At 38.7% G+C, this 16,400-nt stretch overlaps 1 protein-coding gene across 1 annotated transcript; it reads left to right on the plus strand.

Annotated features, from left to right (window-relative positions):
- Positions 1-11,037: 11,037 nt before the first annotated feature.
- LOC124343470 lies at positions 11,038-15,531 on the plus strand. Its single transcript, XM_046796795.1, has 3 exons — positions 11,038-11,456; positions 13,977-14,257; positions 14,324-15,531. Exons 1-3 carry the CDS (start codon positions 11,297-11,299, stop codon positions 14,843-14,845), a joined length of 963 nt encoding a protein of 320 aa, XP_046652751.1. The 5' UTR covers positions 11,038-11,296; the 3' UTR covers positions 14,846-15,531.
- Positions 15,532-16,400: the final 869 nt, after the last annotated feature.

Below are 16,400 nucleotides of genomic sequence, written 5' to 3' on the forward strand. Positions count from 1 at the left end.
AATAGTGTGCGGGGGATTATGTTGTAACTTGCAAATCAGCTTTCCATTTCGTTCTCAACGAAGGCGCCAACGTGGTGGAAGCCACGAACTTCTGCCGTAAGGAGTGGAAACATTACCGGAACCCACTGAAAAGGTGCACCTGTAAACTTATTGCAGGTTATTGAGCCATCGAAAAGAAATTTAAAAAGGTCGGTTTGTTTTCTAGTAACGCGATACTGTTTCATCATTTGAATTATTAATAATTTCTTTGGAATTTACAGTTAATTTTGCCTATTGTGATTTCGCGAAATCATTTGATCACACGGTTGGCTAAACTGGAGTGCTGCCCCAATGTCTTCAATTGCTACCTGTAATCGGCTGCACGGCTCAACCTAAGCTGAAATGCTTCGAAGAAGTAGTGATAAATATTGTGTCTTTGTTCAGTCGCTAAGGGCGATCGTAATTTATTTCCAGGTAACACACAAGTCGTGCGTCCGCTTCCAGCCTCTACGCCAAGCCAACTGCCTTCACCGACAAGTAGCCCCTGGCGGTTGGATCGTCAGACGTTGCCACGTACACAACAATAAAGTGTTGATTTCTTTTTGGTTGGATCAGCGTAACCATGTATGGTAGTAAATCAAGAATGGTATATAATAAACCGAGATAAATTAGTTGTTGTGTTTGTCTTTTTTTTTTAACTTTGACTTGAGGTTCATGATAAATGCTAGGTCCCTTTTTACAATGTCCCGCGTTATTTCGATCATCAAAATAGTAACATTAAGCAATGCGTAGTAGCTGAGTTGTAGATTGTTGTAGATTGTTGTAGATTGCTACAAATCCAAAGAAATTACATGTTGGGTTCAAATCCAGTTGAAAAATCAGTTTTGGAAGAATTTCAGACCTTGTGTTTATTACAACACAAATATTAACACAGAATTTGACCTTGTGTTTTTGGGGTTAGTGGTTGGCTTACTTGTGGACATATTCCTGTGGGAGTGAGTGTCCATAAACAACATTCCATTTTTTGGGGAATTCTCGCCCCTCCGTCTTAAACCGTCAACGCAGTTACCTTCGAACTTCCCCATAAATCGACTTTATTTTTTGATGCCCTTAAAATGTATACAAAATTATTGAACAACCGAAATCCTAACCTTTTTAACCCTTAGGTGTAATCAAACAAGATTTTTTACTGCTTCTTTCCCTTTTTTAACTTTTTTTAAAGTCCCAATTCCCTAGCTTTCCCCCTCTTTCCATCGTTTTCGACCATGACATATTGTGCCAAGCAACCCCCCCCCCAACCCGTACATTCCTCCCCCCTAAACGTTTGACGACGTTTATGGAAAGCCCCTTTTGATTGTCGGCTGCACTGTGTGCTCACTCAGTCAATCTCGTCCATACGGTGCAGTCTTTTACTTTCCAATTCTATTTTTTTTTCGTTGAAACTGTCGTTTAGTAATACTAATAAATGTAAATTAAATTATAGTTTTAAATTAATACAATTTTATTATTTGACAGAGTTGAAATGAGCGTCCAGCAATTTAAAAAAATGCTCTGCCATCAATAGATGTGGAAAGCATTGTCTGGTGCCAAGGTTCATGGACGTTCAGGCCCCGGTGTTCAGGCCCCGGCTTTCAGGCCCACTTTCTACGTGGGCCTGAACGTCCAGCTGTTGGGCCTGAACGTCCAAAATTTTAAATATTTATTTTCAGGACAGTGGCGCTAGTAAGCCCAGTCAATAGATTTTTAGTTCTTGCGTGGAGGCTTTTCTTCGCTTTTCTTTTTGTTTTAACCCGTCGATAGTTATTCATTTTTCTCCCGCGGTATTACATGAGCTCTTATTTTTGCGTCTTTGAATCAGCAATTTTCACTTTCCATCTTACAGTAAAAAAGATAGATTCTCACGGGGATTAAAAATAGGTCGTCGTCCGTCATTTTTCAAAAATGTAAAAGATTTTCATTCAATCTAATTAGCAAAAACGAAATGGCAAGGGGTAGTTGACCATTAGTTACACTCAAGATGGGGTGTACGATTGTTTGAGGAGGGTTCCAATATAAAGATCAACTTGCAAATGCCAAACAGTCAATCAGATCATCACGTTCGAGTGGCGATTGCGATTTTGAATAAAAATGGCGAAAAAATTTTCCTACACCAAACCAATTTACCTCGACATACAAGAGTGCCTTATTGTGTTTTTCAGATCACGAAAACAAGTGTTGCTAAGAATTTCGTCAATGGCAAACTCACCTTCGATTGCGAGATTGAAAATTTAATTCCAACAGACCCTAAACTTTCTGGCAAGTTGTCCACAGCTGCAAATATCCCAAAGAAACCGTTCAGCAACAGCAATCAACTTGCATTTGCTGGAATGGAAAAAATCTTTGAAACTGAAATTTGCCGACACCATCATTAACGTCTGTGGATGCCAATTCAAAGCCCAAAGATCATTTTGACCACGAGAAGTCCATTTTTCACTGCCATGTTCGAACACCAAACAAAAGAAATTTTGACGAAGCATCGGAATTGAAGACATCGAGCCGGACGTGTTTAAGGTAATACTACACTTCCTCTACACTGGTCGTCTGTCGGGAAAAAATGGAGTCTAAGATGCCCTTTGAAATACTTAAAGTGACCGGAAAATATATGTTGGACCAATTGAAAATGGAATGCGAGACTCAATTTATTGACCGAATCTCGGCAGAAAATTGCGTGGAATTGCTTTTTTTCACCGAAGAAAACCATCCGGCGTTTTATTTGAAGAAGTATGCGTTCGCATTTCTACGTAAATTATCCAGCAAAGTAATGGCGACGGAAGCTTGGGAAAAGGCTGAACGAGATCATCCAAAACTATGTATGACTATGCTAAAGAATGTTGTCAAGACTCTTTAGAAACATCAGAATAACATTGATTTATATCTGTACAAGATGAAAAAGGAACTTGATTCATTTGCTACCAAGAATTTCATTACTACGTTAAAATTCACCTGTAATGAAACCACGTTTAATTGTATCATTGTTCCTTTCATTCCGAAATACAATCAAGATGTTGAAAATTTGAAAAAGGTGCGAATTGAAAGATGAATATGATTATAAAAATTAATTTGTTCAAGTGTGGTCAATTTTGATAAGTGCTATTAATCAGGTCAAGAAACTTTAATATTAATGTTGCTGGACGTCGCAGTGTGAGAATGACCTAGTCAAATCAAGTGTCTTTATTACTTTATTAACAGGGAGAAAATCAAGGAAACTGTAACACATTGCTGGGTAAAAATTACATAACAAAGCGAAGACCACAAAAAAAATAAACAAAAGGGGAAATGAATTTAAAAAAAAAAGAAATAATCGACAATCTCAATCAAAGCAATGTCAAGCATAAGTGAAAAATTTTTTTGTTGCGGTCGTTCTTTCAAGAGAGATCAATTGAATCTATTAAATGAATAAGAAGATAATTAAAATCTGAACAAATTAAATTGCACTTACTAATTACCTTGAGCAGCGCAATGACGAGACATAAATTCTTGGAGATGAAGAGGAAGGCGATCTTCGTCATGCTGAATTCTACGCTTACCGATAACTCGTGCACAGTAGCAAGATAGTGGGAACACGGTACCAGATACCGAATGTAAATATGGGTTGATTGACTCGGCTTCGGTGGTGACTCTTGCCACATTTCGCTTCAAGACATCGAGAACAGTTTTACCATCATCTGCGGCCATGTCAAGATGTGTACCTGCGTCCACCAGAGTCTTGAACATGGATTCGTTAAGTTCCCAATAAATGTCGTCTATTCCAGCCAAAAGGTGAAGCGGAGTTCGTCCGTTCTGGTCGATGGCGTTAGGGTCAGCTCCGCGTTCGAGGATAAGCTTGGCCGTCACAACATTAAAGGGATCCTGAACTGCCGCATGAAGAACGCTTGTTGTTCGGGTTGGAAACCATAAGCGGATGAATTCTGAGTAGAAACTCTTCAAAGTGTTGCTATGTTGGATGGGCAGCATAGGGGAAATGGTTTTGAAAACAATAATGAAATGCATAACAAGCTCTGCAAAATTAGAAGAATATTCCACATCCCATTGTTCTTCATTGCCATGGTCTGAAGCGTTCTGAATTGATTTAAATTTAAAAGCAGACATCTCCTTTTCATTTTTGAAAAAATTTTGAAAAAAAAACATAACGACATGTTGAAGAAGTTGAGATAGGAAACTGGGAAATTTACGCCTTCTGCTAATTCGAAAGATGTATTGTAAAAAAATACGCAATGTTGACGAATGTTTGCTGTCAGAATTAGCAACAGTTCTTCTGAAAACGTGTGGTGGATTATTACCTCCTCAATAATCACCCAGCACAAATCAATAAACTGTTGATTGTCTTGAATTGGTGTTGGTTTCCATAAATCCACTGCTACGTCAAACAAACTTCATATGTAGACCACTCTGTTGGAAGCACTACATATCCTACGGGTGACGAGAAGTAATTGCATCTTCATGGTGTTTTCGAACCGCAATCTCGAATTATCAATATCTCCATCTATGCAGCGCCGTTTGTATTCTTCAAAAAAAGCTGTCAACTCTGCAACAGACGTTAGCTCTTGCATAGAGCCAAAAACTTTACCAGAGGCGGAAGATTGAACGTAGACGTGAGGCGTCTTGGGCAGCAGAGGTTCACCTGGCAGAAAAAAAATATGTATTCAAAAACAGGTATTCACATAAAAAAAAGAAACGAAGATCCATGGCTTCTTGCTAGCACTGCAAGCCAAGTGATGACGTTGGGATATAATGGTCATAGTTGGAATGTTCCAACAGAAGCGATTCGATGATTTCTTGAGCACCGGTCAATTCCAGTTCCAATATCTTGTCCAGTCGATCGAATGTTGAGGACTCTGATGCCATGTTTGGGACCTGAAAATACAAAACCATCATTATTTTCACGTTCTTCCAACTTACCAGCTGGACAGTATTGTCAAACATGCCACGAAGGAGCAGGTAAATGAATATAATAAATGGTAGAGTGCAGTGTTTAAAAGTTATTTAATTATAGGTAGACTATTCGAGGAAGTCGTAAACGGGAAACCAATACGTCAATGTAAACCCTGCAAATTAAACACGGTGAATTTGCAGGAAAATGAGGCATTCACGTTGAAGTTCATTTTACCACCGCTAACCTCTTTGCCCGTCCATTTGATTTTCCCGTTGATTCGGAAGTCAACTGGTGGAAAAATTGAAATGAATAATCTTCGTATACAGTATTCTTTCGTTAGAAATTGATGGTAATCACAAAATTTTCTACATTTCATAACATTACAATTGATAACGATTCGTTCATTTCAAACTAGTGATATTCCAAATCGTTCTACACATGTGAAATAGATAGTTGACTTTTTTGCGTCACATGCTTATGGGTTGTCGTTGTACTCAGATATGGATTGAAGTCTATCAAAATTTCCCGACAGCAAAACTAATAAAGAAATGTTTGAACCCATAAGCCATTTGCTTCCTCAAATACGTGCAACAATGAGGATGAACTTTGACAGTGTAACGATTGCTGTACCTACCATGGCGAGCTTCAGTGTGAAGACCAGCAATTTGGTAATTCTAAAACCGTGTTAGATGTGGAAACGAAATTAATTTGATTGATTCCTCCCCAGGAAAAATTTCTTTTTGAAGCAAGCCAGTTTGGCAAACCACAGAAAGACATTTTTTTCGTCATGTATGGGAGCGAAATTTAAAACCAAAAAGTAACATTTGACCCCATTTGTAAATCAGGGACCGACATATTGACAGACGTTAAAGAGCTGAAATGTATTCCTGTTGGAGATGTTAAAAATTGCAAAGAAAAATGGTTGAGAAAACTAGCTATCATTGTCGTTCAAGAGTATTCGCTAGTGGACTAGATACCGGACGCACATGTGGCGGAGCATGGAAGACTTTCACAAACAAAGATGTTGCTGAAGCTCGTCAACAAGTCGAAGATCAAACACAATAACTTTTCTTTTCTGTATTTTCGATTTCTCAGATAACATGGGATTAAATAAAAACAAATAATTCAGTCTGTTGTTTTAATGTCGAGGGGGCGCCAACTCAAAAAAGTTAAAAAAAAATCTTTTTAGGCCTAAGTTTTTTGTTGTTCTCTAGCTTTTCGCGCCATTCACCAAAAGTGGACAAAGTTGTTTTCTTTTTACCAAATTTTTTTTTTCTTTTGACCAAGGTTTTTGTCTTTTCTCTATGTTTTTAACTTTTTTAACTTTTTGGTCGAAAAAAAACTTTTTGTCTTTTTGTTTAGCCGGAGGCGGAATAAAAGCGGGGTTGTCAGAACAGTATATTACTGAAATTTACAAAATCGGGACAGCTGACTAATGGCTGTTTGATCCAACATTAGACAATGACCATCATCAAATTGCATCACTTTAGGGATGGGACAAGTACAGATGTAGTATTTGCATGAATAATAACCATTACTGAACATAAATGTTATTTTTAATTTACCCGTAAACTTTCCGTTTTCCCTCTCCATGTCATACCACTGACATAAAGCACGAATTTCAATTTTTTCATCCCCCTTCCACTCACTGATATAGTTGTTGATTTTGCCATCAACTGTAACTAAAGCTAGAACCTTCCCGAGCAGATAATACTTTCCATCAATTGTAATAAAAACTGCCCAATGGCCCTTTTTAAGAGTCATTTTCGTAAGAATGTTTACCTGCCATACAATAAAAATTTACACAAAGGCGTATTAACGCTTCATTTGTGAAGCGTCATCCTCGACTCTTTTTTTCCTTATTCAAAATGCACTCTTGATAAATCCACTGGAGCCACATTGGAAAGCCGGGAACGAGAGCTGCTGCATTATCGTTCCCGGCCTTCAAAAATTTTCTTTCAGTATCTCTTAAGTGTTATTTTTTCGCTGATTGTCGACACGGGACTTGCTGTGACTTTGCGTGTTGGATCTGCGCAACGTTAACTCGGTATTGTTTCTTGTGGCTCAGGGGTAATTTTATGACATCTCTGAAGATGATTGCAAAAGAGGCTTATCTTCCACCCTCCGTTGTCATCAACATGACTTTTTATAATCAAGTTGCATTTTAAACACTTGATTGTGCTATTTTCAGATATCACTTCACAGTCACCCACACAAATGCTATTTGTTTCTCAGCAATAAGCTTCGTGTTCATGAACCATTTCATAAGGTAATCATGTAGGGTTTTACCTTTCCTAGTTAGGGGAACAAGAGCGGCAGAGTTCTCAGTTTCATTTATAGTTGAGGCCGTAGTAGCAGGATCTTTAGTCGTTGTGGTTGAGGTTGAAGCAACACACTCTACCTCATCTGAAATTGCCGATTTCTCACCGGCCGAACGCACATAGTCAAAACGGGGTCTCTTTATAAGCGAACCAGTAGTGTTGGCCGAGGTCTTACGCTTTTCTGTCTGGCGAAGAAAGTTGTACTGTTTAGAGTACTCAAGTAAAATATGTTTTTCCATATTAATGGCATCGTTCAGCATTAGTTTCTCACCAAAAGAGAATTTGAATGTTGATGGAGCACTCGCAAATTTATCACCTATAACAACACATGCTTTTCTTCTTCGTTTTTAAAACGCCCTGGCTCACTCAGCGATTCCCGAATGGCTTCTTGTAAGCCAACTAATTTGTCTGGTGAATCAAGTTGAGAAATAGATCTTAGACTATCGACATCAACTTCTTTTAATAACGACACTATTCTGGGAGATATGTTTACATCATATCGCCGTAAAAGCTAAAAAGGGCACTGTATTTTATCCATGATTAGAATAGCATACGCGCACAACATCGACAGGTGTGAAACAAAATGTAACTAAGTTAATTTTGAGTGTGGCGCGCGGTGGCACTAGGATCGAAATCGCCTTTGGCTTCATCATGTTTTTAACATTTTCACCAAAGAAAAAAACTTTTAACCCAAAGTAAATTTCTTTTCCTCTTTTTTTGTAGAAAAAAAATTACCTTCCCTCTTTCTTTGTCACTTTACCCGTTTGCTATTTCCATTTTTGCCCTCTCCCCCCTAAAAAATTTCTTTTGTGACATAACCTTCACTTTTTTTGTCTTTTTTGTTTCACTTTTTGGAGTTGGCGCCCCCTCGTTTAATGTTTGTTGTATTGAATAATTTTGTTTAAACAAATGAAATTAAATTTTTAAAAAGGTTTACTTGAAGGATTGAATTTCTTACTGGGATAACATGCCAATGGGAGAGTCTCGATTGAAAATGATGATGAACATTTCAGATACCGAACGCACATGTGGCGGAGCATGGAAGACTTTCACAAACAAAGATGTTGCTGAAGCTCGTCAACAAGTCGAAGATCAAACACAATAACTTTTCTTTTCTGTATTTTCGATTTCTCAGTTAACATGGGATTAAATAAAAACAAATAATTCAGTCTGTTGTTTTAATGTTTGTTGTATGAATAATTTTGTTTAAAGAAATGAAATGAAATTTTTAAAAAGGTTTACTTGAAGAATTGAAATTCTTTCTGGGATAACATGCCGATGGGAGAGTCTCGATGGAAAATGATGATGAACATTTCAGTATATGTATATATATATTTCCCTGAGGCTTTAGTTTAATCATTATTTCTCTTTCTTATTTCTTATTGTTTTAAAGCAACCCTCTCTGTATCGAAGTTTATTACAATAAGAATGTTGTTTTCAAGCTTACTAAACATTAATAACTGCTTAATAAAAAGGTATTGTTAGGGAATCAAAAAATCTACGTGTTTTAGCAAGATAGGTTACGTCTTTTTGTCGTTGACTGCCAGGAGAAGAAAAAGTGATGGTTTTGGTTGGTGTATTTAGCTATTTTCTATTTGCTTGGAATCACAAAAGATAATAACGTGTGGTGAACAAAAAAAATTTGACTGCTGGAGCGGATCTTTTCAAGGCGCGCTGTTGAAAGTTGTAACAAGAAAGTTTGCGACAGAAAAGCTGAGTGCGACAATTGTCGCCAATGTGTAAGTTAGTTATGTTTGTAGTTAGGAGTTTTAGGCTTTGCTTTAATTTGTTAAACGCTGAAAATGGTTTTTTTTTGTATGTTGCTGTAGAAACACGTTGTTGATGAAAATGTTACAAAACAGTGTTCAGCTATAATTGATTTAATTGGCAAACCCATTTTGCAAGGGAAAAGTGTCATCATCGTTTTTATGCTGCCTTAGCAGCTAATTATTAATTAAACATGTAATCCAATAACTCAACTAATTTGTAAGCGTTAAACAACCAGTTTTAATGAATTTCTAGTCATTATTATCCTCCAAAAACGCAAGCTATTTAAAAATAAGCGCCTTTGATACAGCATTGCCGGTATCCGAAACAGCGTTGCCGGTATCAAATAACGACTGAAACTTCGTGAAAAACCGTTACACACCGACGTCTGGTGCCCCCAAGGGCTCAGATATCGACGTCTGTCTACCGGGATTATTATAAATCAAATGTTGCTCTATTTTTTAATGTAAAAATTGAATTTTCTAAACTAAAATGAAAAAATTTACGGTTTTATTAATTTTTAAGATGGTCTGTTGGTATTATAGTCCTGTAATTTGACGTCTGTCTTGCGGGATTATTGATCAACATAATGTTAACTTGCTTTCTAGGGAAAATTTGGGCTTGCTAATAACAAAGTTGATTTTTTTACGGTTCCCGCCGACTTCGGGATCGCGTCACGCTTGAACGCCCCGGCCGCCAGTCGACAGACTTGGCTTTTCGTGTGTGTCATGACAACCTAACCATATTTTAGCTTCGAACCTTTTGCTAAAGAAAAAACATTTTTTGGTCGCCCAGCTCCCAGACTATATGACGTTAGTGGTGATTGTTCTGACGACGATTTTGAAAGTAGGATACCAGTTTCATTGTCAGCCGCGGGAAAAAACGCAAATTTGAAAATTATTCATGACAATTAATTTATGGGTTCTATTACTTTTATTTGGATTTGTTTTGAAACTTTTTTTCTTTAGTTTGAATTTTTTTTCGCTTGAATTCGAAACATATTATATCTGTACAGAAAATTATATCGCAAATTCAAAGATGAATATATTGCCCTTTTGGTTCCTAATAAATAGAGTGCATAATTGACGGAGCTGTGATCGGTTGAAGTTTTGTCACCAAAAGAGTGAAGGCGGTGAAGGTGAAGGAAAAAAGTGTTAAAGAGAAGGAAAAAAGTGATAGGAAAAGGCACAAAGGTATAGGAGAAGGAACAAAATAATAGGAGAAGGAAATGAATAGTTACAGCGCGACCAAAGTTACATCGACACCCCCTTCCTAGAGAGAAGGCAAAAAAGTATAGGAGAAGGCAAAAAATATAGGAGAAGGCAAAAAGTATAGAAGAGGAAAAACGGTATAGGAGAAGGAAAAAAATTAAAGAGAAGGGAAAAAGAGCTAAAAGAAGGCAAAAAAGTATAGGAGAAGGCAAAAGAGCTAAAGAGAAGGGAAAAAAGTAGACGGAAATAAATAGAAGGGAAAAGAAAAAAAAAGGTATAGGAGAAGGAAAAAGTATTGGAGAAGGCAAAAAAGTCTAGGAGAGGGAAAAAAAGGTAGAAGGAAATAAAAAGAAATGGAAAGAAAGAAAAAATGCATAGGAGAAGGAAAAAGTATTGTAGAAGGGAAAAAAGTATTGGTGAAGGCAAAAAATTATTGGTGAAAGTAAAAAGTGTTAAAAATTAAGGCAAAAAGTATAGGAGAAGAAAAAAGTATATAGGAGGGTAGAAGGTAGCCTATAGGAGTAGAGAGTAGACAAAAGAGCTCTGCAGGATAACCCAATCAAACGAAATTGATCCGGATTTATCATTTGTTAATGATTTATCAAGGCAGTCACTTTGTTGGAAAACCTAAGTAGAAAAAAAATACTACTCTCAAGTCTGAAGTCCTGTAAGAATTTGGACTTCACACTGCACAAAACTCGGCCGATTTCCGATGAACGACATCCTATATCAGCAGTGCGCAAGTGCGGCAGTGCCGGTAGGATCCCGTCAGGAAGAGCAGATAATGTTACCATGTAAACGGGCCGTCTGCTAGAATCAAGTCGATAGTCGTCACGTGACTTGGAGATCCAAGTTTGGTGAGGTCGCATGGAGATCGTCTTGCTCTGTCTGTACTCTGTAGTAGTAGGACATGTCTAGTAGGAGCATTCTCGCTGCCGTTACAGAAGCCGCGTCTCTGTGAATATTTCTCCATTAGTGGGTAGTGATTCTGTTTTGATTTTCCTCTCGTGCAATCTGCGACGACACTCTACCCCCTTGACAATAGTATCCGTGTCGTGTCAAAGATTTCAAACTCTACGCTCTCGTGAATAACATCGTCACCAGCCATGAAGAAAGGTGATAAAGAGTGGCTGATTTTCGCCGAAACTGGTAAATGGATCAGCAGTCTATTTGCTTCACACTGTTGCCCGTGGTTCCTTCCGTCACGCTCATCGGCAACGGCAACGGCAACGGCACCAGCAGCCATACCATCATCATCACTAGATGGTACGTCCGACGGGCTTTTCGTGCAATTGCTTGATGTACAAAACGCGCTCCCCGAGCGCCAGAGAAAAAAGCTTTGGCAATCGTTTTCTTTTTTTCTCTCACTCTCAAAAGAACAACTAGGAAATGGGGATTGAAAAGGAGGGAAATAAGGAAACGGGAATAAAAGGGTGCAAGGGAAACAAGGAATAGGAAGAGGAACAAGGAAACTACGAAAGCGCGCGGGAGAGCCCAAACAGGGGAAAAAAAAACTAGAGTCAGTGGATGGCTGAATCAAAATCCCATAGGCGGCAAGAAGAAACCGATAATCAATAGACAGGGAAGAGAACTCAGTAGTGTAAGCAAAAGCGCGAAATAAAGGACTAAAGTCTTGTTCATCCACCTTCTTCTTCCCATTTCTGCAAACGGCACACTTTGACGGAAGCAAGAAATTCACTCTAGTCCGACAGCTAGCCACCAAACAGTCGTTCTTTCAATCATCATCACTCAAAATATAGACAGAATAAAAGGAAACCCAATGACCGACATCCTTGGCTCGTTCACCGTCTGTGGCGTCATCATTGTATTCTTCCGTCTGTTGTCAATTCATTTGATCAATGTCTCTCCATCGCGATAATGAGGATGCTGTCTTATGAATATGAAGTCGCCAGGGAAATCTTGATCATTTCTATCTATCGTCGACGAGGAGAGCCATTAAGAGCACTAAGTACGGTACTGTATATCTCGGAACACCGCGCATCCCTTCCGAATGTTTGGCTTTGCTCACCGTGGAGCATAAAGCCTTGCATAAAGCACAAAGAATTTCTTAGCGTGATGTCAGCTTATAGAATTGCTGGCTGGATGACGGCCATCTCAGGGGAGGACGCAGCAGCGGACAGAATACGGGAATTGTCATCTTGGCTTTTTATTGTTATCGAGGAAAGCAGTAGGTAATAGATCTGGTCTGCGCATGCTGCAGACGACTTATAACGTCTGATATGGTGGATTGAGTGCGCCAATCTCGTAGCTGGATGCTCGATGCATTGTGTAGTCTCGCAACACGCAAGGCAGCAGCAGCAGCAATAGCGCAGTCGACTCACCAATAAGTGCTTCCTCTGCAGATGACATTTTCCCCAATGTCTCTTCTTCTTCTAGTCAAATGGTTCGACAGTTCTCTCCGTGCATCCTTCAATTATGCGACAGGGAAAAAAGAAAGAAAAAAGAAAGAAAGAAACAGGGAAAAGGGGAGTATGGACGAAAAGAGAAGAACAAACTGCTGGGACGCACAATAAAGGAATACGGAATACAGTGTATCGGAGGAGAAACGTTTCGCCGAAGCCAACTTGAGTTTTTCTCGCTGCGCAACACGGGAAACGCACACCAAGCACATCTCGCTCTCTCTCTCACTCCCAACAAAGAGCCTCGAATTTTTGTTATCCTCCCAGCATTTGATGATATAGACTTGCGTTCGCCAAGAATTGAATAATAGTTCTCAGCTCTCCGACCAGTCAACATCTAGCACTATATAGGTCCTATATATCTATAGCCCAAAAAGCTGCAGCAGCCAGGGAGTTTATAGTAGCTCTTTACTATTATAGGCTTATATAGGCCTATATTACTACACAGACTATTTAGTTCTGCCAACGGTTAGGCGAAAAATAGCTAGAAAGGAATATACCGTATAGGATTTAAAGAGCGCCCAGCACGGATCGTCACAAGAAGTGCAGATGTTCAACTAATTTGGTGATATTCGACAACCAGTAGTCCCAAGGAAATAGGAAAAGAAAACGAGGCTAGTCGACGTGTGTTGGCCTTTTAAGAGGAGAGCCAGTGGACACAAGAGGCGAAAGAAACGCGCTTTAGATCAATACATCACTTTATGGCTGCAAGCATCAAGGTGAGTAGCAGCTTTTAATGTCACTGGAGAAAAGAGGGACTGTAGAAAAAGTGGAACAATGGCAGTTTGCAATCGCTGATTGAGGCGACGCCCGTGACAAAATCTGTCGCCGTGCATTGCAGCAGTGGCGCTTTGTCACTTATTGGTACGCGGTAAGTGGATTCCAACCGAAAAAAAAGGGAGAAGGAAAAGAATTTTTCAATTCCAGTCAGGAGTAAAGGAAAACAAAAGAATTCCTCCCAACATAATATTTGCGCTATATTGAACAATGGGTGTGTTTCGACTAGATGCTCCATTTTGACCCACATTGTTTGCGTCAAGTGAGAAACGTCTTATTACATATCTAGTTACTGAAAATAAACCGCCACTAAATAAAACTGTTTAAATGATAATGGGCTAAATTTTTGCAATGTAAAATATTGGTAGTAAATAATTTGTTTGTAACTTGCAGGTGAGATTTAAAGCCAAATTCATACTTTGTCGTTTACACCCGTTTACATCAACCTGATGTAAAAACTTTGGCTAAAGATTTCGAGCGACTTTCAGGTTTAGGTTACAAGATGTAAATAAAGTTGCCGACAATGTAGAATCTTCTAGGTTAGACTCAAGGTTAGACTCATGCTACATAATCACTGTTATCTCTAAAGGAATATTGAAAAAGCAACCGAATCCGAATTGCGATCACAAGATGAAGGGAACGGCAGCGAGAGCAGATTCGACGCTGAATTGGATCCACCACGACTCTGATTTGCCCGATTTCTACTTCCGCACAATCCAAAAGGAAAACGTCGAACAAGTCGCCGAGTTCCTGCTCAAATATTTCTTCGCCGAAGAACCACTCGGCCAGTCGCTTAAACTCGACCCCAACAAGGAAGTCCGCCCTTGGCTTTCCAAAATGCTGGAGCACGAGATACGCGAAGGATTGTCGGTTTGAGCTTTTATCCGTTATTATACGTTTTACTGGAAATTATTCTGATGCAAATTTCTGTGTTAGATTGTTGTCCGACTACGATCCCTCGATAGCGAAGACTCGACGGTTGACAATCAAGGTGAAATTGTAGCCGTTTGCCTAAATGACGTTGAGCGGAAAGTAAACGATCCAGAAGATGTCAACATCTTCACGTTCGTCGAACGCGACTCGCAGCCCAACATGTGGATGATCACTCGCGTACTAGATGAATTGGTCTCCGGCGAAGATGTTTTCAACGGCTATCAAGTCGAATCGCTGGTTTCCTGCCAAATGCTCTGTGTTAATCCACGTTTTGGCGGACGGGGACTGGCTCAAAAATTGATTCAGTTGACGGAGGAATTGACTAAAACGTTGGGCTATTCTTTGATAATCTCGGAGGCGACGAGTGAATTTTCGGCTCGCGCTTTCCTTAAGGCTGGTTTTCTTTGTCTAAAAACAATCCAATACGACGCTTTTACAATTGATGGTGACCAACAGCCGTTCCAGCAACTCTCATCGGACGGGGTCCATACGGCCGCCAGACTAATGATCAAACATTTGAAATGATTTTTAGGCGAATTAAAATCTAGGTCATTTTGATAAAACAAGCAGGCTACACTGGGTAATGTGCCAATGCCATGGCCGTAATGCGTCACCTAACGTTTTGAGCGGTTTTGAGGCTCGAGCTATCCGTTCCTTTTGTACTAATTATGAAGCGATAAACCTACGTATATTTTGTATTTAGCCTAAGTAGAGGCTATCTTCTATCGGTGCTTTTGTTGACTGCATGTCCCATTTAAAGTTGCTGGAGTTGTGTCCTTCAAAGAATACGGATTCATGGAGTGGACGGAAAAGTTAACAGTCAAGAAAGTCCATGATCGAAGACAGGACTCGAAGCGATTTCTTAAATAGTTAAAGAAAATAAAAAACATTTTTATATTTCTCTTCAATTCAAAGAGAATGGGATTTCCTCCGACAAGAATTCAGTCAAATTTCTTATTCGAAATATTTAAAAAAATATTTGCACATTTTGTATTGCTACGCATAATGCGTTTTTTAATAACGACGATGAAAAACCTGTGTGAAAAACCTATAGTCACTGATAGTCAAGTAAATTCCAAACTAGTCGTTTCCATTTTATGTACTACAATGACAATATATTCTTTACATTTGACAGCAATTTTATACTCTTCTATCTATATTATATTTATTACGTTTTTGGAAATGATAATACATTTAATCTTACTCAAAGACCACTCGTTTGTGTGTTACGTTTGGTGTTTCAGAAACGACGAAGCAGGAATAGGAAAAATTGTCCACTTTTGTGAAAATAAGCTGTTTTTTAATATTTTAATGAGGGATGACCAGGTCATCCCTCTTAAACAATATGACCTATACTCTAACAAAATTACACCAAAATTGCGACACGCGCGGACTTTGCGTGTGACTAGCTCCAACACAGGAATATAACCAAATAAGGCCACTAAGTATCTGCATTCAAAAACTTATTGCTGGTGCTTTAGGTGGTTGCCGGCTTGGTGCCATCTGTGTGCTGGATACATATGGTTGTTATCCTGAAAATGTTGGGAACCGAAAATATATTTTTTTTTCATCCAAGAACTACTCAAAATAATAAATAACCATGTGTATTACATTACGTTCCCATTTTTAATCGAGTCGATTTGTTTTTTTTTGTCACTAACACAATAAGTCTAGATGAAATTCCGCTCTAGACAGTTAGTATGAGGAAGTTTCACAAACAAGACACAGAATAATTTAGAAATTTAGAATGCTTTTGCCTAACTTTTCTAGAGATGAAAGAAAATAAAATAAAAATGCGACGCTGATTAAAAATCGCTTTTCATTAGCATATGAAATTTGTTAAAAATTACAAAACGGCAGAGTTAAGTGAATTCCCGATCGAAAATATTCGCTTTCTAACAAGCAATTTATTTTACAACATGAGACCAAGAATTCCTGCTCACATTTGTGGAACTAAAGAGTCAGTTCTTCAAAAACCCCCCTGAGGTGAGAGTCCGAGCTATACCCGCCTGGGCCGCTGCCCATCCTTAATTTAACGATTTCTAGTCGGTTGTCAAATGAAAAATTAAATCTTTCATTT

The sequence above is a fragment of the Daphnia pulicaria genome, chromosome 6 (genome assembly GCF_021234035.1).
Source record: "Daphnia pulicaria isolate SC F1-1A chromosome 6, SC_F0-13Bv2, whole genome shotgun sequence".
In the NCBI taxonomy this organism is placed as follows: Eukaryota; Metazoa; Arthropoda; class Branchiopoda; order Diplostraca; family Daphniidae; genus Daphnia; species Daphnia pulicaria.

What these genes read in the sequence shown, in the direction of transcription:
- LOC124343470 (XM_046796795.1), top strand. Translation starts at nt 11,297, where the DNA reads ATGAAGAAAGGTGATAAAGAGTGGCTGATTTTCGCCGAAACTGGTAAA. An exon ending in ACCATCATCATCACTAGATG is followed by an intron (nt 11,457 to 13,976) that starts GTACGTCCGACG and finishes TTATCTCTAAAG; the next exon opens with GAATATTGAAAAAGCAACCG. An exon ending in AGATACGCGAAGGATTGTCG is followed by an intron (nt 14,258 to 14,323) that starts GTTTGAGCTTTT and finishes TTTCTGTGTTAG; the next exon opens with ATTGTTGTCCGACTACGATC.